The sequence below is a fragment of the Balaenoptera musculus genome, chromosome X (genome assembly GCF_009873245.2).
Source record: "Balaenoptera musculus isolate JJ_BM4_2016_0621 chromosome X, mBalMus1.pri.v3, whole genome shotgun sequence".
Lineage (NCBI taxonomy): Eukaryota > Metazoa > Chordata > Mammalia > Artiodactyla > Balaenopteridae > Balaenoptera > Balaenoptera musculus.
This window is the reverse complement of record NC_045806.1, coordinates 14,208,065-14,227,880: the sequence shown is the minus strand read 5'-3', so window position 1 is coordinate 14,227,880 and position 19,816 is coordinate 14,208,065. Positions and strand designations below refer to the sequence as shown.

Sequence of the window (19,816 nt, the reverse complement as noted above, 5' to 3'; positions counted from 1 at the left end):
GATCTGGGCCTGGACCAAGGGCCCTGACTGATGAGAACAGATAAGCTGGACATTCCATTCAGCAGGGGATCAGGGTGAACTGCTATGATAAACTGACTCCACACTCTGAAATGGGAATCTATGCCATGATGGTACGTTAAGGGCCAAAGTGTCATATACCATGGCAACTTCTAATCATTTGAGATTAGATTTTCTGTGGTCTTCTAAATTTTGGTATTTAAAGTAAAGAAATTCTGAACTAAGCATTTCCTGGTTGAACCCACCTTTTCCTGAAGCCATATATGTATCATAGGCATTGGAGTGTAAGTCCCAATTGTGAAATATCCATGGCTAAGAGTTTTACATGTATTTTTAACTTTATATTTTGAACTAATTTTATACTTAACAGAGAAGTTGTAAAAAATAGTAGAGTTTCCACATACTCCTTATCTAGGTTTTCCTAATGTTAACATCTTACATAACCACAGTACATTTATTGAAACCAGGAAATTAACATTGATAAATACTGTTAACTAATCTGTTAACCTTATTTGGATTTTGTCGGTTTTCCCACTAATGTCCTTTCTCTGGTCCAGGATCCAGTCCAGGGTCTCACATTGCATTTAGTTGTCAAATCTCCTTAGTCTCCTTCAGTTTGTGATAGTCCCTCAATCTTTGCCTTACATGACCTTGATACTTTTGAAGAGTACTAGCCAATTATTTTCTAGAATGTCCTTCAAGTTGGAGTTGTCTGATGTTGTCTTATGATTAGATTGAGGTTACTCATTTTTAGCAAGAATCCCACAGAAGTGTTATCTCAGTGCATCGTGTCAGGGGGCTCATGTATAGGCATGCCCTTTTACTGCGGATGTTAACTTTGATCACTTGGTTAAGATTGTGTCTGCCAGGCTTTTGCAGCTAAAGTTACTATTTTCTGTTTGTAATCAACAAGTATCTTGTGGGGCGAAACTTTGAAACTATGCAAATATCCTGTTTCTCAACATAATTTCACCCAACTATTTTAGCATCCAGTGATGATTACTGTCTGTAAAAATTTTTGCTGTCATATTTGGCTAACAGTGATTTTTAAAAAGTTCCATCAGTATTTCTACATCTATTAGTTAGAATTCTTCTGTAAGGAAGAGGTACCCCACCCCCACGTATTTATTTACTTATCCCAATTACTTACAGACAGTATAGACTCATAGATAGTTCTTTTATACTGTGTGTTATCATCTATTACTATCATTATTGTATTGTCCCAGATTTGGCCATTGGGAGCACCTTCAAGTTGGCTCCTGTGCCTTTTTGACATGCCACTATTATTATTTATTTTAGTACTTTCTTGCTTTCTGGCCTCTCAAGATATTCCAGGCTTATCTTCTATTTTCCCTGGCCAGCCCTGGAAAGGAGTCCTGGTTTCTTTTATCAGAGAGTGGTATTTAGAAACAAGATCTGGGCACTAGATGTGCTCAGTGTTACCAGAGTGTCATTGCTTCTAAGGCACTCTCAGGTGACAGAGCTAGGAAATATGTTTGTATACTCCTACATGCACATGTGCACATATTTATTTTGTGCCTACCCACCTGCATATCCATGTATGTGTGTATGTGTGTGTGTGAGAATATATGTATGAATTTATACTGGTACTTTAGATTCTAATCCAGCACCACAGGAGTCATCCTTGACGTCCTTCTTTCCTTATTTGTAACTCCTTTCTCCAATGGTGACAAACTGTCATTATCCATAACATATTTATTTATTTGTTCAATCCTAGTATACACAAAAAGTAGTTTCAGAATTTCTAACTTATTCTCTTGTAAAGAACAAATTTACCAACTAAAGTACAATATTTGTGTACAATTCCTTTTGTCTTTCATCTACATGGTTGCTTTAGCCGCGGCTGCTCCCCGGGAAGCTCCCTCATGGGGATGGGATCTCAGACTTCCACGTTACTGTGGAGGGAAGAGCTTGAGGAGGTCAAGATGGATACTGGCTTTTCCCAGTACACAGGGCGTTACAGAATGGCACATCCAGTCTATTTCTCCTCAGTACCCATTCACCAGTTCCCCATGTATAAATATCATCCCCCCAGTTATGCTGCTGAATGCCACACATCCATCCAGACTGAGAAAGTGAGAGAGGGACTCAAGCCAAGAAGCAGCCAAACAAGCTCTTTCACGGATGCCGACTGTAGCCATGCTACTTTCCCTCCCGCTGGGCCTCAGCATGCTCCTTCAGCCTTTCCCAATTGTCCTTTGCTTCCTGTTTCTCTGTCACCCAGCCCACCATTCACTAGATCTTTCAGTCTGCGTGCTCTTTGTTACACCTCAAAATCCCCTCTCTTCTACCAGGCACCCTCTTAAATATATGTCTAACTTGACAAGATGGTTCTGGTGGTCTGGCAGTTTTTATTTACCTTTGCTCACAAATGAGCCTCTGGGATGTTCTCTCCCCAGGAGCATCTCTCTTCAGAAGAATGTGACCATCTGTTGGTCCCTTGTACTCTGCTCTGTCATCAAAGGGCTGCTGGATGGAAATGTTCTTCTTAAAATGTGTCAAGCCGTCTCTTCTAGGTGGCTTGCCCAGGTCACTCGACCTCTGGCCTCTGATTCTGCACACATAGGGTGGCTACTCTGTGGCTACTCTTGTTAGTACAGGGCTGGTTCTTCAGTAAATAGCCATATGCCTGCTGGTCTGGTCAGCTCTGGGGCACTGTCGCCACCCGAAGAGCCGCCCTGACAATCTGCCTGGGGACTTTCTCATGGCTCTTTGAACAAGGAGGCTGGGCACCCTAAAAGCTTCCTGTGTTACCACCTCTGTAGCATGGCTTATACCTCAGTGTTGCATGCCCTGGGATGTTTTTCACTTCACGTTTCCAAGTAGAAAGATTAGAGTTACGGAGATGCCTAACTCACCCTGTCCAAGAGATTTCAAGATGGTCCTTAGTATCCTGAAGGTTTTTGCACTTGGCAAATGATTATGTCAGAAGCCATAGTCAGCTCCCAGTAGAGGTCCAAAGCATTGACTGTATTGTCACATTAGCTGCCTGGTTACATTGGCTTCCAACCTCCACTGCTAATCGCTTAGAAACACGGGGTCTGGCAATGGTGGCACAACCTGAGGTAGAATTGTAGACCTTTCAGCGAGCCAGGAGCCAGGGCAGCTTCTTTGCCAAAGTCAGCTTAGTTTAGACCTCACTGAATTAGGCTGTTGCCATCCTAACACCTAAGTCCATTCATGCATGTATCTGCCTGTGGTGGATATTCTCTGACTCCCTGCGTGCTTGCTTGCTTTCTTGCTTTTAGGAAGAAGCAATTCTTTAGGAAGGGAATGGGCAAAGAACACCACTGCAAAGGGAAGGGAAAAGAATGGGGGACAGAGGGGTGGCCAGGCGAGATGGCTCAAGTATAAATGAATGAGGAATTCTGTATGACGTACCATTCTGACTTTATGATCAAGTGATGTAACACAGGAATTGTGTAAAAGGGAAGATTGTCTGATAATTTTCTATTCAGTACCTCAGAGGCTCTTTGACTTGAATATTTAAAGTTCCCAAGTTTATGCCTTTGCCCTCTTTTGGCAGTATAGCACACTGTTTTAATCCATGGCTGTGTCTTATTGCTCTATTTAAAATTATATTCATCAATTCATCAATAAATATTTGTGGTTAAAACAAAACAACAAAATAAAAATACTTCTTTCCAAAGTTACTTAGGTTAGCTATTTTCTTCCCCATCTCCTTCAGTGTGGTTAGGATATTCACTTGTAATATAGTTAGGTTTATTTGTTACTGCGTGCTTTACACGTTGGATTCTCCTTACATTCTGGCTGATGTTAATTATTTATTTACGGGGGGTTATGTGAACCATTACCCTAGGTTCTAAGGGTTAGAGCTCCCCAAAAATACACTCAGAGAAGTGTCACGCTGCCTTGACCCTGCTACCTCCTTCCCATCCCCCATTCTTTCTACCCCATTCCCACCTGTGCCCTGTTGGTAAACCAGTCTCATTTGTTTCTGGTTTATCTCTCCTATACAGTCAGTTCTGCTGTAACTCTTGTTTTGAAAAAGTGAATTTGTTCCAACGTGATTGACATCTTAGAGCACAAGTTGAGCTTAATGTGAATTCTGCGTCTGTTAAGGCACAGTTTCACGTATGAGAAACTCTAGGTGAATGCAGAAACTGCACCCAGCTGACCTGAGCTGTGTAAAAAACACACAAAATACACGCACCTCAAACACCTCTGTGCCCCCTCGATTCACCCCGTGTCTTAGCAGCCATGCCTGTCCCCACATCTGCTTTTACAGCCTGCCTTCTGATTTCAGGTATCCCTGCATCCACCCCGTCTCCTGACGCCCACTCCACAAGCAAACTTCAGGGCCTTTTTTAGGGAAAGTGACACATGTATTATGTATTTCTTAAGCATTTCACATGTGTAAAATTGTGCTACTGTTTATTTATTAGGTTCCTATCTTTGTGTGTGTGTGTGTGTGTGTGTGTGTGTGTCACAGAAGCTTTTTCAGTGTTGTGCTCTGTTTTCTCTATAAACCCTTTGGTTTTTATTGTGCAGTTCTGCATAATGTAGAGATTTATAAGGATGGCTATGTTGTGCCAGAGCAGAATTGACTATTTCTTTTACACAAATTAGTGAATACCTGCATATTTTCATATATACCCTTCTTTGTAACATGAAGGGTAGCATACTGTAGACACTCTTTTGGGCTTTACCTTTGTCACTTAAGAGTATGTCCTGGAAATCACTCCTTATTAGCTCATAAAAATCTTCCTCGTTTTTTTAACAGCTGCATAGTACTACATTATGTGGATGTCCTATAGTTTATTCCATCACTGCATGTACATAACCACAGGAAAAGGGTTAATATCACTAATGGATAAATACTTCCATCTGTGTATAGGCACCTTGGTTGTTTCCAATATCTCGTAAACAATACTGCAATGAATAACCTTTTTGTATTATTGGAGGTGAAGTTTTGGTGGGATTGCTAGGGCAAAAAGTAAGTGCATATGTAGTTTGTTAGATACTGCCAAATTCCCTTCCAGATAGGTTGTCCAAAAAGTTTGCATTTCCACCAGCATTGTATGTGAGTACCTGTTTTTCCCTCAGTTTCACCAATAGAATGTTGTCATATTGTTTAATTTTTCCTAATCTAATAGGTGATAAATGGTATCTGTATTGTTTGCATTTCTCTAATTATGAGTGAGTTTGAACAATTTTCCCTAAGTTTAAGAAACATTTTAATGTTTTTTCTGGATTGTCTGTTCAAGGCTCCCCCCCCCCCATTTTTCTACCAGGTTTTTTTTTTTTTTTTTAAATTTATTTATTTATTTATTTATTTTTGGCTGTGTTGGGTCTTCGTTTCTGTGCGAGGGCATTCTCTAGTTGTGGCAACCGGGGGTCACTCTTCATCGCGGGGCGCGGGCCTCTCACTATCGCGGCCTCTCTTGTTGCAGAGCACAGGCTCCAGACGCGCAGGCTCAGTAGTTGTGGCTCACGGGCCTAGTCGCTCCGCGGCATGTGGGATCTTCCCAGACCAGGGGCCGAACCTGTGTCCCCTGCATTAGCAGGCAGATTCTCAACCACTGCGCCACCAGGGAAGCCCTCTACCAGGTTTTTGCTCCTTTCTTTGTCCCTGAATTCTAAGAGGTATTTATCTATTAGGGATATTAGTCCTTTTTTTTCTGTGGTATATGTTGCACATATTTTCTCTCAGTTTTTAGTTGTCATTTGACTTTGTTAATGGTGTTTGAGCATGCAAAAACATTTAATGTTCAAATTTATCAATATTCTCTTTTATTGCCTCTATTTTGAGTCAGAGTTAGAGAGCCTTTTCCTAGACTGAGGTCAAAGAATAATTCACCCCTATTTTCTTCTAGTACTTGTATGGTTGCATTTTTTTATGTTTAGGTCTCTGGTCCCATTGGAGTTTAACCTTGTGTATGGTGTGAAGTATGGCTCTAATTAAATGGTTCTCAACCAGGGGCGATTTTGTCCCCCCAGGGGACGTGTAGCAGTGTCTGGAGACTTTTTGGGTTGTCAAAACTAGGGGGAAGAATGCTTCTGACATCTAGTGGGTAGAGGCCAAGGATGCTGCTAAACATCCTACAATGCACAGGACAGCCTCCCACAGCAAAGAATGATCCGACTCAAAATGTCAATAGTGTCGCGGTTGAGAAACTCTGATAAAATGTTTTTCTTCAACAAGTGGCTACCCAGTTGTTCCAGCATCATTAAAAAACAACAACAACAGAAAAACAACCCTCCATCTTTCTGACTCAGTGTTTAGAGATACCACCGTTATCAGATGTTTTCATATATACTTGGGTCCATTTCTGGACTTTGTATTCTATCCTGCTGGTATATTTGTGCCAGTACCACACGGTTGTAATTATAAAGGCTTTAAAGATATTTTAATATCTGTTAGGGCTAGTCCCCCCTTATAGGTTTCCTTTTTCAGTGTTTCCCTGGCTATTTTTTTTTAATTTAATAGACTATTTTTTTAATTGAATGAGTCTTAAAATACTATAGAGCTTTACAGTTTTCAAAAGTTTCATACACATGATTTCATATAATCCCATAATAACCTTTTTTTCCACCCACCTCTATATTACCCCTCCCTCCTCCCCTTTCCCCATGGTAACCACTAGTTTGATCTCTCTATCTCTGAGTCTGCTTCTTTTTTTGTTTTATTCACTAGTTTGTTGTATTAATATTTTTTACATTCCACATATAAGTGATATCATACAGTATTTGTCCTTCTCTGTCTGCCTTATTTCACTTAGCCTTCCAAGTCCATCCACATTGCTGCAAATAGCAAAATTTCATTTTTTATGGCTGAGTAGTATTCCATTATACATATATATGTGCACCACATCTTCTTTATCCATTCTTCTGTTGATGACACTTAGGTTGCTTCCATATCTTGGCAATTGTAAATAATGCTGCTATGAACACTGGGGTGTGTGTATCTTTTTGAATTAGTGTTTATGGATTTTTTGGATATATACCCAGGAGTGGAATTGCTGGGTCATATGGTAGTTCTACTTTTAGTTTTTAGAGAAATCTCCATACTGTTTTTCCACAGAGGCTGCACCAATTTACATTCCCACCAACAGTGTATGAGGGTTCCCTTTTCTCCACACCCTCTCCTGCATTTATTATTTGTAGACTTTTTCATGATAGCATTCTTATCGGTGTGAGGTGATACCTCATTGTAGTTTTGACTTCCATTTCTCTAATAATTAGTGATGTTGAGCATCTATTCATGTGCCTGTTGGCCATCTGCATTTCCTCTTGGAAAAATGTCTATTCAGGTTTTCCGCCCATTTGGTAATCAGGTTGTTTGGTTTTTTGATGTTGAGTTGTATGAGCTATTTATATTTGTTAGATATTAACCCCTTATTGGTCATATCATTTGCAAATATCTTTTCCCATTCAGTAGGTTATCTTTTCATTTTGTTGATGGTTTCCTTTGCTGTGCAAAAGCTTTTAAGTTTAATCAGGTCCCATTTGTTTATTTTTGCTTTTGTTTCCTTTGCTTTAGGAGATGGATCAAAAAATATATTGCTGTGATTTATGTCAAAGACTGTTCTGCCTGTGTTTTCCTCTAGGAGTTTTATAGTTTCTGGTCTTACATTTAGATCTTGAATCCATTTTGAGTTTATTTTTGTATATGGTGTTAGAGAATGTTCTAATTTCATTCTTTTACATGTAGCTGTCCGGGTTTCTCAGCACCACTTACTGAAGAGACTGTCTTTTCTCCATTGTATATTTTTGCCTCCTTTGTCATAGATTAACTGATCATAAGTGTGTGGGTTTATTTCTGGGCTCTCTATTCTGTTTCTTTGATCTATGTGTCTGTTTTTGTGCCAGTACCATATTGTTTTGATGACTGCAGCCTTGTAGTATAGTCTGAAGTCTGGGAGCATGATTCCTCCAGCTCTATTCTTCTTTCTCAAGATTGTTTTGACTATCCAGGGTCTTTTGTGTTTCCATACAAATTTTAAAATTATTTGTTCTAGTTTTTTGAAAAATGCCACTGGTATTTTGATAGGGATTGCAATGAATCTGTAGATTGCCTTCAGTAGTATGGTCCTTTTAACAATATCAGTTCTTCCAATGTAAACATGTTATATCTTTCCATCTGTTTGTGTTGTCTTCAATTTCTTTCATCAGTGTCTTACAGTTTTCCAAGTACAGGTCTTTTACCTCCTTAGGTAGGCTTACTCCTAGTTATTTTATTCTTTTTGATGCAGTGGTAAGTGGGATTGTTTCCTTTATTTCTCTTTTTGATAGTTCGTTATTAGTGTATAGAAATGCAACAGATTTCTGTACTTTAATTTTGTACCGAATTCATTGATGAGCTCTAGTACTTCTCTGGTGGCATCTTCAGGATTTTCTATGTATAGTATCATGTCATCTGCAAACAGTGACAGTTTTACTTCTTCCTTTCCAATTTGAATTCCTTTTATTCCTTCTTCTTGTCTGATTGCTGTGGCTAGTATTTCCAAAACTATGTTGAATAAAAGTGGCAAGAGTGAACATCCTTGTCTTGTTCCTTATCTTAGAGGAGATGCTTTCAGCTTTTCACCATTGAGTATGATGTTAGCTGTGGGTTTGTCATGTATGGCCTTTATTATGTTGAGTTATATTCCCTCTATGCCCACTTTCTGGAGAGGTTTTTTTTTTATCATAAATGGATGTTGAACTTTATCAGAAGATTTTTCTGCATCTATTGGGATGATCATATGGTTTTTATTCTTCAGTTTGTTAATGTAGTGTGTTACAGTGATTGATTTGCAGATATGGAAAAATCCTTGCATCCCTGGGATAAATCCCACTTGATCATGGTGTATGATCCTTTTAATGTAGTGTTGGATTTGGTTTGGTAACATTTTATCGAGGATTTTTGCATCTATGTTCATCAGTGATATTGGCCTGTAATTTTCTTTTTTCGTGATATCTTTGTCTGGTTTTGGTATCAGGGTGATGCTGGCCTCATAGAATGAGTTGGGAAGTGTTCCTTCCTTTGCAGTTTTTCGGAATAGTTTGAGAAGCATGGGTCTTAACTCTTCTCTAAATGTTTGGTAGAGTTCACGTGGGAAGCCATCTGGTCCTGGACTTTTGTTTTTTGGGAGTTTTTAAATTACTGATTCAATTTCATTACTGGTAATTGGTCTGTTCGTTCATATTTTCTATTCCTTCCTGGTTCAGTCTTGGGATAGTGTACCTTTCTAAGAGTTTGTCCATTTCTTCTAGGTTGTCCATTTTATTGGCATATAGTTGTTCATAGTAGTCTCTTATGATCCTTTGCATTTCTATGGTGTTGATTGTAACTTCTCCTTTTTCATTTTGATTTTATTGATATGGGCCCTCTCCCATTTTTTCTTGATGAGTCTGGCTAAAGGTTTGTCAATTTTGTTTGTCTTTTCAGAGAGCCAGCATTTACTTTCATTGATCTTTTCTATTATTTTTAGTCTCTATTTCATTTATTTCTGCTCTGATGTTTATGATTTCTTTCCTTCTACTAACTTTGGGTTTTGTTTGTTCTTCTTTCTCTAGTTGCTTTAAGTGTAAGGTTAGCTTGTTTATTTGAGATTTTACTTGTTTCCTGAGGTAAGATTGTATTGCTATAAAATTCCCTCTTAGAACTGCTTTTGCTGTGTCCCTTAGGTTTTGGATCGTTGTGTTTTCATTGTCATTTGTCTCTACGTATTTATTTCCTCTTTGATTTCTTCAGTTAGCCATTGGTTGTTTAGTAGCATATTGTTTAGCCTCCATGTGTTTGTGTTTTTTGCAGTTTTTTTCTTGTAGTTGATACCTAGTCTCATAGCATTTTGGTCATAAAAGATGCTTGATATGATTTCAATTTTCTTAAATTTACTAAGGCTTGTTTTGTGGCCTAGCATGTGATCTATCCTGGAGCATGTTCTGTGTGCACTTGAAAAGAGTGTATTCTGCTGCTTTTGGATGGAATGCTCTATATATCAATTAAGTTTGTCTGGTCTAACATGTCACTTAAGGCCAGTTTCCTTATTGATTTTCTGTCTGGCTGATCTGTCCATTGATGTGAGTGGGGTGTTAGTGTCCTCTACTGTCACTGTGTTACTGTCGATTTCTCCTTTTATGTCTGTAAATATTTGCTTCATATATTTAGGTGCTCCTATGTTGGGTGCATATATATTTACAATTGTTAGATCTTCTTGGATTGATCCCTTGATCATTACGTAGTGTCCTTTTCTGTAACGGCCTTTATTTTAAAGTCTGTTTTGTCTGATATACTTATTGCTACGCTGACTTTCTTGTGATTTCCACTTGCATGGAATACCTTTTTACATTCTCTAACTTTTAGTCTCTGTGTGTCTCTAGATCTGAAGTGAGTCTCTTGTTGCAGCATATATACGGGTCTTGTTTTTGTATCCATTCAGCCACTCTGTGTCTTTTGGTTGGATAATTTAGTTCATTTATATTTAAGGTAATTATTGATATATATGTTCTTATTGCCATTTTGTTGCTTTGGATTTGTTTTTATAGGTCTTCTTTTCCCCTTTCTTCTTCTTTTGATCTCTTCTCTTGTGATTTGGTGACTGTCTTTAGCATTATGTTTGGATTCCTTTTTCTTTTTTTGTGTGTATATCTATTACAGATTTTTGGTTTGCAGATACCATGAGGTTTTTGTATAGCAGTCTGTATATGTGCGTGTGTGTATGATTGTTTTAAGTTGCTTATCTCTTAATTTCAAATAAATTTTAAAAATCCTGCATTTGTATTCTCCTCCCCTCATGATTACTGGTTTTTTTTTTTCTTTTGGCCACAAGGCTTGTGGAATCTTAGCTCCCCAACCAGGGATCGAACCCGTGCCCCCTGCGTTGGAAGTGTGGAGTCCTAACCACTGGACCACCAGGGAATTCCCACGATTACTATTTTTGATATCATATTTTATATGTAATTATTCTGTGTATCCCTTAACTGCTTATTGTGGATGTAGATGATTTTATTACTTTTGTCTTTTAACCTCCCTTCTAGCTTTGTGTGTGGATGATTTCCTACCTTTACTGTATGTTTGCCATTACTGGTGAGCTTTTTCATTTTGTAATTTTCTTGTTTCTAATTGCGGCCTTTTCTTTTTTCGCCTAGAGAAGTTCCTTTAACATTTGTTGTAAAGCTGGTTTGGTGGTGCTGAACTCTTTTAGCTTGTCTGTAAAGCATTTGATCTCCATCAAATCTGAAGGAGAGCCTTGCTGGGTAGAGTATTCTTGGTTGTAGGTTTTTCTGTTTCATCACTTTGAATATATTGTGCCATTCCCTCCTGGCCTGCAGAGTTTCTGCTGAAAAATCAGCTGATAGCCTTTTGGGAGTTCCCTTGTATGTTACTTGTTGCTTTTCCCTTGCTGCTTTTAATATTCTCTCTTTATCTTTAATTTTTGTCGTTTTAATTACAATGTGTCTTGGTGTGTTCCTCTTTGGGTTCTACTGTGTGGGACTCTGTGCTTCCTAGACTGAGGTGACTGTTTCCTTTCCCAGGTTAGGGAATTTTTCAGCTATTAGGTTTTCAAATATGTTCTCAGGCTCTTTTCCTCTCTCTTCTCCTGGAATTTAATGTGAATTTTAGTATGCTTGATGTTGTCCCAGAGGTCTCTAAAACCGTCCTCATTTCTTTTCATTCTTTTTTCTTTTTTCTTTTTTCTGTTCAGTGGCAGTGATTTCCACTACTCTGTCTTCCAGCTCACTGATCTGTTCCTCAATATCATTTAGTCTACTATTGATTCCTTCTAGTGTATTTTTCATTTCAATTATTCTTCATCTCTGTTTTGTTGTTCTTTATATTTTCTGACTCTTTGTTGAAAACTTCTAACTTGTTCTGTGCATCCATTCTTATCCCAAGTTCTTTAATCATCTTTACAATCATTACTTTGAATTCTTTCTCAGGTAGAATGCCTATCTCCACTTCACTTAGTTCTTCTGGGGTTTTTTCTTGTTCCTTCATCTGGAACATGTTCCTCTGACACCTCATTTTGTTTAAGTTGCTGTTGGTATTTTTAGTATGTAGTAGGTTAGTTATGTTTCTCAACCTTGGAGAAGTGGCCTTCTGTAGGACAAGTCCTATGCATCCCTGCAGCACACTCCCCTCTCGTCACCCAAGCTATATGCTCTAGGGATTCCCCCTAAGAGGGCTGCGTGGGTCCTTCTCTTGTGGTGGGCTAACTGTCTGGGTGGTCTGGTAGGCTTGGTTGGCCTCTAGTGTGATTGGTTGCCAGGCCCTGCCTTGTGTGGATGCTGCTGGTTGGTGGGCCTGGTCATGAGGCGGCTGACTGCAGAACCCCAGGGGGCCCTGGGGCTACTGCTGGCTCACTGGTGGGTGGAATCAGGGTCCAGAAGACTCAGGGGCTATTGCCCCCCGACAGTGGTGGGTGAAGCCAGGTCCTGGGGTTAGTGCTGGACTACTGGCAGGCAGAGCCTAGTCCTGGAGTCTGGCTGCAGGGTCCAGGGATCCCAGAGTGCTGTCAGATCACTGATGGGTAGGGGGGGCCAGTTCCTGACACAGTTGGGTATGAGGTTTGGGGTGTCCCAAAACTTGTGTTGGCCTGCTAGTGGGCAGGGCCGGGGCCCAGCTTGTCCCAGGGTTGTGTCTGGCCTGCTTTTGGCTGGCTGGGTCTGCAGGCTGTGGGACTGTGGTTTTCTGGCATCTGGTATCTGCCCCCTGGTGGGTGAGGCTGGTCTAGAGGCTAGTGCAGGCTTCCTGGAGGGGAAGGCCAGTGCCTGCCCGCTGGCGGGCGGAGCTGGGTCTTGGCCCCCTGGTGGGCAGGGCCATGTCTAGAGGTGGCTGTGAGCTCAGGAAGTCTTTAGGCAGCCTATCTGCTGATGGGTGGGGCTGTGTCCCCACCCAGTTAGTTGTTTGGCTTGAGCTGTCCCAGCACTGGTACCTACAGGCAGTTGGGTGGGGCCAGGTCTTGGTGCTAATGAGCTAGTGGCACCCACCAGCACTGGCTTCCACGGGGTAGAACAAGCTCCCAAATATGGCTGCTGCCAGTGTCTATGTCCCCAGGGTGAGCCACAGCTGCCCCCCACCTCTTTGGGAGACTCTTCAAGACCAGCAGGTAGTTCTGGCCCTGGCTCCTATGAAGTTACTGCTTTTGCCCTGGGTCCTGGTGCACATGAGGTTTTGTGTGCGCCCTTTAAAAGTGGTGTCGGGACTTCCCTGGTGGCACAGTGGATACGACTCTGTGCTGCCAATGCAGGTGGCCTGGGTTCGATCCCTGGTCAGGGAACTAGATCCCACATGCATGCTGCAACTAAGAGTTCTCATGCCACAACTACGGAGCCCGTGTGCCGCAACTAAGGAGCCCGCTTGCTGCAACTAAGACCCGGTGCAATCAAATAAATGAAGTGAAGTCTCTATTTTCTGCAGCCCTTTGGGACTCCTGAAATTAAACCCCATTGGCCTTCAAAGCCAAGTGCTTTGGCGGCTCATCTTCCCAGAGCATTGCAGGACCCCTGGGCTGGGGAGGCTGATATGGGGCTCAGAACTCTCCTGTGGGAGAACCCCTGCAATATAATTATTCTCTAGTTTGTGGGTCACTCATCTGGGGGTATGGGACTTGATTATATCAGAAGTCTGCTCCTCCTACCCATCTTGTTGTGGTTCCTTCTTTATGTCTTAGTTGTTAAAGATCTTTTCGGATACCTTCTGGTCTTTTTCATAGATGGTTGTTCTGCAGATAGTTGTGGTTTTGGTGTGCTTGTGAGAGGAGGTGAGCTCAGGGTCTTTCCACTCTGCCATCTTGGCCCAAATTCCCTTTGGCTATTCTTGTGTGTTTATTTCTCCATAAGAACTTTAGTATCAATGGGTCAAACTCCATTTTAAAAAAAGCTTATTGGTAATTTTTATTGGGATTGTGTTAAACTTATAAATTAATTTAGAACTGACTTGTTTATAGTGCTGAATCATTCTATCCAAGAACAAGGGGTGTCCTTCCACTTGAGAAAGTCTAATTTTGTGTCTTTTAGGAATGCTTTCAAATTTCCTAATATAGGTTTTGCACATTTGTGATAAATTAATTCCTGAGTATTTAATCTTCTTTGTTATTGCTGTAAATGGAGTTTTCTATAACACTAGGTCTTCTAATTGTCTATCCTTTGTGTAAGTGAAGGATATTGATTTTTGTGTTTGTATCCTGCTACTTATTGAATTCTTTAATTTAAACAATAAGTTTTATCATTGATTCTCTAGAATTTTCCTGGTATAGTATCACATCACTTGCAACTAGATACAGGTTTACTTCTTCTTTACCAATTCTTACGCCTGTAATTGATTTATTTTGTCCAACTGCATTGATTAATCCCTCTAATATAATGCTAATTAGTAGGAGATAGTGAGTATCCTTGCCTTGTTTCTGATTTTAATGGAAATGCCTCTAATGTTTCCCCATTAAGTAAGATACTGGCTTTAGGACTAAGGCATATACATTTTATCCTGTTAATGAAGTACCATTGAATTCCTATTTTCTCAAGTCTTTTTATAAAGAATAGGTCTTGAATTTTATTTAAGGCCTTTCCAGCATCTATGGAAGTAATCATATGGATTTTCCCCCCTTAGATCTATTAATATAGTATATGATACTAATAGATTTCCTAATATTGAACCAACCTTCCATTCCTGGAATAAATCCCATTTAGTCATGGTATATTAATTTCTCAGTATGATATTGTATTCTGTTTGCTCACATTTAATTTAGCATTTTTGCTTCAATAATCATGAGTTGATATTGGTCTGTCCTCCCTCCCTTCCTGCCTGCCTGCCTGCCTGCCTTCCTCCCTCCCTTCCTTCCTTCCTTCCTTCCTTCCTTCCTTCCTTCCTTCCTTCCTTCCTTCCTTCCTTCCTTCCTTCCTTCCTTCCTTCCTTCCTTCCTTCCTTCCTTCCTTCCTTCCCTCCCTCCCTCCCTCCCTCCCTCCCTCCTGTCTTTATCAGGTTTAGGTATCAAACCTTCAGAAAAGGTTCGTAAAAGAAATGGGGAAGTTCTTCATTTTCAATGTGCTGAAACAACTTATAGAGTGTTGAGATTATCTGGACTTTGAAAGTTTAGTAGAATTCCTCTGTGAAACCATCTGGGCCTGAAATCACCTCCTTTGCCACCCTTGATGAGGGAGGACTTCCATATGGGCCTTCATTAGGAGACACCCCTTGAATTTTCAGCTTACAGAGCTGGGATTTAAACCTAGTTAGAGACCCATGGTCTTATCACTATATCACTGATACCTCAGGGACTTGGATTGCCTAATCATAATAATGATGATGATGATGATGATGTCTAATACATATTAAGTGCTTTTTATGTGTCAGGTACTGTTTACGTGTATTAACACATTCAATCCTTGTTTTAAACTTATAAGGTACTATCTCTCATTATCCCCAAGACACTGAAATGATTAACTTGTCCAGGGTCACATAGCTCGTAAATGGTAGAGCTTGGTCTTCAATTCCAGGCAGTTCGGCTTCACAGACCATGTCTTTAATGACCAAAGTACAGTATAACAGTTTATAGAATTGTGGACGAGTGTATATCAGAATCTCATTATGAATGCTTTTTTAAAGGGAAAAAAATGGTTTAACTGAAGTCTCGTAAAGGAAAGGAGAGTTGCTGTTTACAAAAACGTCTGTCTAGCAATTTGGCTACAAATTTCCTATCCCTATACCTACAGCCTTTTCTCTTGCAGCAGTATACAGCCTTTGTAAGCTTAATGTATAGAACTGTGTTCTAGTCTGAGTCAGCTCCAGGTCTGAGGGATTGAACTTGAATGGAAATCTTCCAATGACCTTGGTGACCGAAACTCAATCAAACAAATGAAACAGTTAAAATTTCCCCAAATTACTTCGAAATACTAAATATTATTGAGATGGGTAAGTTTTCTGGTTTACATAAGTATGACCTCTTATTAATGTTCGTTGGGAAAATGAAGCACCCTCATTGCTATTCATTATTTTAAGCTTTTTCCTATAGTCTTATTTTGGTATTTAGACATTATTAAAAATTATGCAGATTAAGACAAAGGGTAATATTTTTATGTCATTTCTGTAAATGCTTAACATTCTTCTCTCCCACCGCCCCCTGCCAAGAAAGCCAACTTAATGAGCCACTAAACATATTATAATGAATGGGAAAAATATTTTTAGCATTTTTATGCAGAAAATGCCTCATTAAAAGCAAATGCTTCAGCAAGCAGATTTGAGCTTAATAGGACCTTTTGTCGAGCAGGGGCTTTTATGACAAATCACTAGCATGTTGTAACTGCTCTATATAAAGACCTAGAAAGCCATAAGAGACTCTTACCTTCCTTTCTTATCCCTGGGCTGCATTGCAGCAGTATGGTGAGTTTGACATGGCACTTAGGACACTTGATGAGCCTGAGGGACATGAAGCCTACTGTCCAGCCACGAGTAGGAAAAATGTCTGTATACTGTTCAATATCACTCACTGTTTTATCTGGATATATCATGAGAGTCATTTAGATGAAATCTGTTCTCAGCTTGGTGTCTGGCATCATGTGACCCAAATATTTTGCATCTAATTTGCATATTGTAAAGGCCATAAGGGTACAGGGTTTATAATCATACATACAACCTTAGTTTCAAATAAAAACCTCAACTTCTACCTACACTATTGTAACTTCTTTAGACTTAGGGCCTCAAACTGGCATGACAAGGGAGCAGGGGTCTACCCATTCAGGCAGGCTGTGTGGGCTGATTTGGTCACAGAAACCATAGTCTCTCACCTCAGTGATGCCCTACTCAGAGGCACAAAGTGCTCACCTGTCCCCACTGAGCCCTCAGAAGGCACACCTGGGGTAATGGTGTTTCCAAGTATTCTGAGCTGGTCTCAGCTTCATCATCTCTGATCCATACTTGGGGGCTTGAGCTGAGTTACAGCCACACCCACCCAGGCAAGGCTGACATCACCAGTGGTGATGACATCACTCTGGTAACTGGTTACTCAGAAGAGCACCCTCCCTTATAGAATGGGGGAAGCATGAAATTATGAGATGATTCATCTTCAAATGGTAATTTTTCACATCATGTAAGTTCTTTCTCAGTTCACCCTACCTAGTCAGCCATGCTATCACCTGACTAGTAATAATAGTAGTGGTTGCAGCAGTTAACATTTACTGAGGTCTTACTCTATGTCAGGCATTGTGCTAAGTTCTTTCCATGCCTTATCTCATTTAACCCTCAAACCCTATAAGCTAGTTACTACTAATATCCCCATATTACAGATGAGGGAACTGAGGGCAAGGAACGTAAGTAACCTGCCCTAAATCTTTCAGCTTGTATGCAGAAGAATTAGGATTTGAAGCAATTTTTCCCCTGATTTTATTTTATTTATTTTATCTTTTATTGAAGGATGGTTGATTTACAATATTATGTTAGTTTCGGGTATACAGCACAGTGATTCAGTTTGATATATATTTTTTTCTTCAGATTCTTTTCCATTATAGGTTATTACAAAATATTGAAAAGAGTTCCCTGTGCTATGCAATAAATCCTTGTTGTTTATCTTTTTTATATATAGTGGTGTGTATCTGCTAATCCAATATTCCTAATTTCCCTGATTTTAGAGTCCTTAACTATTGTTGCTTTACTGCATTGTGCAGCCGATTAAACTAAAAAAAAATCTGTATCCCCACTCTATTCCCCCAAAAAGAGGCATTCCTTTCAAGAATGAAAGGGGAAAAATTCAGTTTTCAAATGCCCATGATTAGCTCTTTCAGGCAGCCCAGTCTCCTTCAGTAGGAGGAGGGAAACTGACGCCCAAGACCCACTCATACTTCCCGCTGAGCAGGTACAGGGCTGCTGCCTGGCCATCTAGCTCACCGTTAAGAAGTGCCGGTCCTTAAGTTCGCGTCTTCTCTGGCTGTGAGCTGGGGGATAGGCGGGCAGTGGAGGAGCTACTACGGAAAGGGCTGCAGCAGCTCTCTGCTCCCGGCGATCGCTCCGGCTCCGGTGTTCTGGGGGCAGAAAAAGCAATAATACAGAAACATACTTGGCATTTTCAATTTCTCTTTCCCCCTTGGGAGGATGAGCAAAAGGCTGGAGAAAAGTGAGTTTTTGCTAATCCAGCTCATTTGTATACCAAATAAGCTTTTCAGAATGGTTCTGAACTAAACTTTCACTTCATATGAAGTTGGACACCCACATTTCAGTGGGTTCATCTCATAATCATTGTACAAGATGGTTCACTCTAAGTTTGGAAAAAGTAGTATATTTCTCAACATGCCTCGTTTCAAAACAACATGAGCGCAAAAAAAAAAAAATCTAGAACAATGGTGCAAGATCTGCTGACATCAGTCCTGGAGTGGACCGTAGGCACAGACACACCAGAGCCTCCCAGAGAGTGGGAGCGACAGATGCTCACAGCCATCCAGTGGGTGATGGAGCCAGCTCACATTGGCTCAGGGGCCCGGATTGCTATGTGTTCAGGAATTTTGCGAGCCAGTTTTTAAACTGTTGGTAGCTTGAAATAGGCTACGGTGGGAGTATTTATATCACAGAAACTGGAGAGTCCTACACATCGGGGCCTTATTCATTTATTTCTTTATTACATTTTTTAAAAACAGAGCCTGTGGCCTGCACACCGTTGCACCCATCTAAGCTCTGTCACCCACAACACTCAGATGGCTTTCAAATCCTGGGTTCCTAAGAAAGTAAAGAAATCCCAATGGTGACAGTTGTCTGATTTAGGAATAAAGGTACTACTGGGAAAAACCAAGAAATTTCCATGTGTGCGATGAAGTGGTCCTGACTCATTGACAAGAATCACTGAGACATCAAGAGCACAGCTTAGCTTTCTGGGTGTCTCAGTGAGCCCCAAAGCACATCCTACCCAACATACTGGCCACACCAAAGGCTGCCCTGCCTGCCAAAACCCAGCCCACACTCATGCCTAGGGCCTGAAATCTCGTGACTCCCACCCAATATGACCAAGGTAGAAATTTGTGCAGCAGATGTCTTAATCTGTCTTCTGTTGTTTAAAATTGCCATTACTCAGCACATCTACGATAATAATTATGATGCCCAATATTTATTGAGCAATTGCCATGCATCAAAGATGCTTTGCAAAAGCTTTTAGGTGCATTATCTTGACAACTGCACGAAGTAGGCACTGATAGTGTCCCTCTTGTGCAGATGCCTAAACCAGTCAGGGAGGCTAAGTCATTGCCGAGCTGTCAGTGGTACACACTTGGCCCCAGGGCTCTGCTCTTGGCCACTTCTTGACCTGTAAGCTCTAGAAGGTCCAAACACACCTCGCTCATCAGAGCAAGACTGCTGGGATTTGATAGTATTTGATTATAATTATATTTTATCACATTCTAATTCTTTGGACATTGATAATATAGAATATTTGGCTACTCATAAGACACTAATTCTTTTACCCGTGTTAGGAAACAGCTAACTACACTGGCCCTCTCAGGTGGCGTCAGATGCCCTTTCTCTGAAGGTCCTGTAGTGCCAGTGGCCATTTCATCTCTGTCATTGTATTGATAAAAATCAGGATCTCTCTAGATATCTGCCTCTTTTATAGAAGGCTGCCCCTGGACAACAGAGATTATATTCAGCTTTCTGTCGCAGTGCCCTGCTGTGCCTGTGATATAGTGGGTTCTCAATAAATGTTTGTGGAGTGACTGAAAGGAAGAACAAATTAATGCTTTCATTAAGGTCTGCTTTTGTAACAGCAGAGTGCACTCTAAAGCCCTACCTTTCCCATGGGCTGTGTAGTTAGTTAGTGCCCTCGCTGTGCCCTTGCTGTTAGGTCCTTCTCTGGTC

The 19,816-nt window shown here is 40.5% G+C and overlaps 1 protein-coding gene and 1 long non-coding RNA gene across 3 annotated transcripts in view; one reads left to right on the top strand and one right to left on the bottom strand.

The window, feature by feature from the left end:
* The window catches only part of NHS (NHS actin remodeling regulator), a 344,790-nt gene that overhangs the window by 26,845 nt on the left and 298,129 nt on the right, over positions 1 to 19,816 (bottom strand). The window contains exon 3 of the mRNA XM_036839377.1: positions 17,867 to 18,000. Within this exon, the coding sequence (XP_036695272.1) occupies positions 17,867 to 18,000 (134 nt within the window). The remainder of the gene's footprint in view (positions 1 to 17,866; positions 18,001 to 19,816) is intronic.
* LOC118888421 overlaps positions 1 to 19,816 on the top strand; it is a 77,716-nt gene that overhangs the window by 28,729 nt on the left and 29,171 nt on the right. The window lies entirely within an intron of this gene.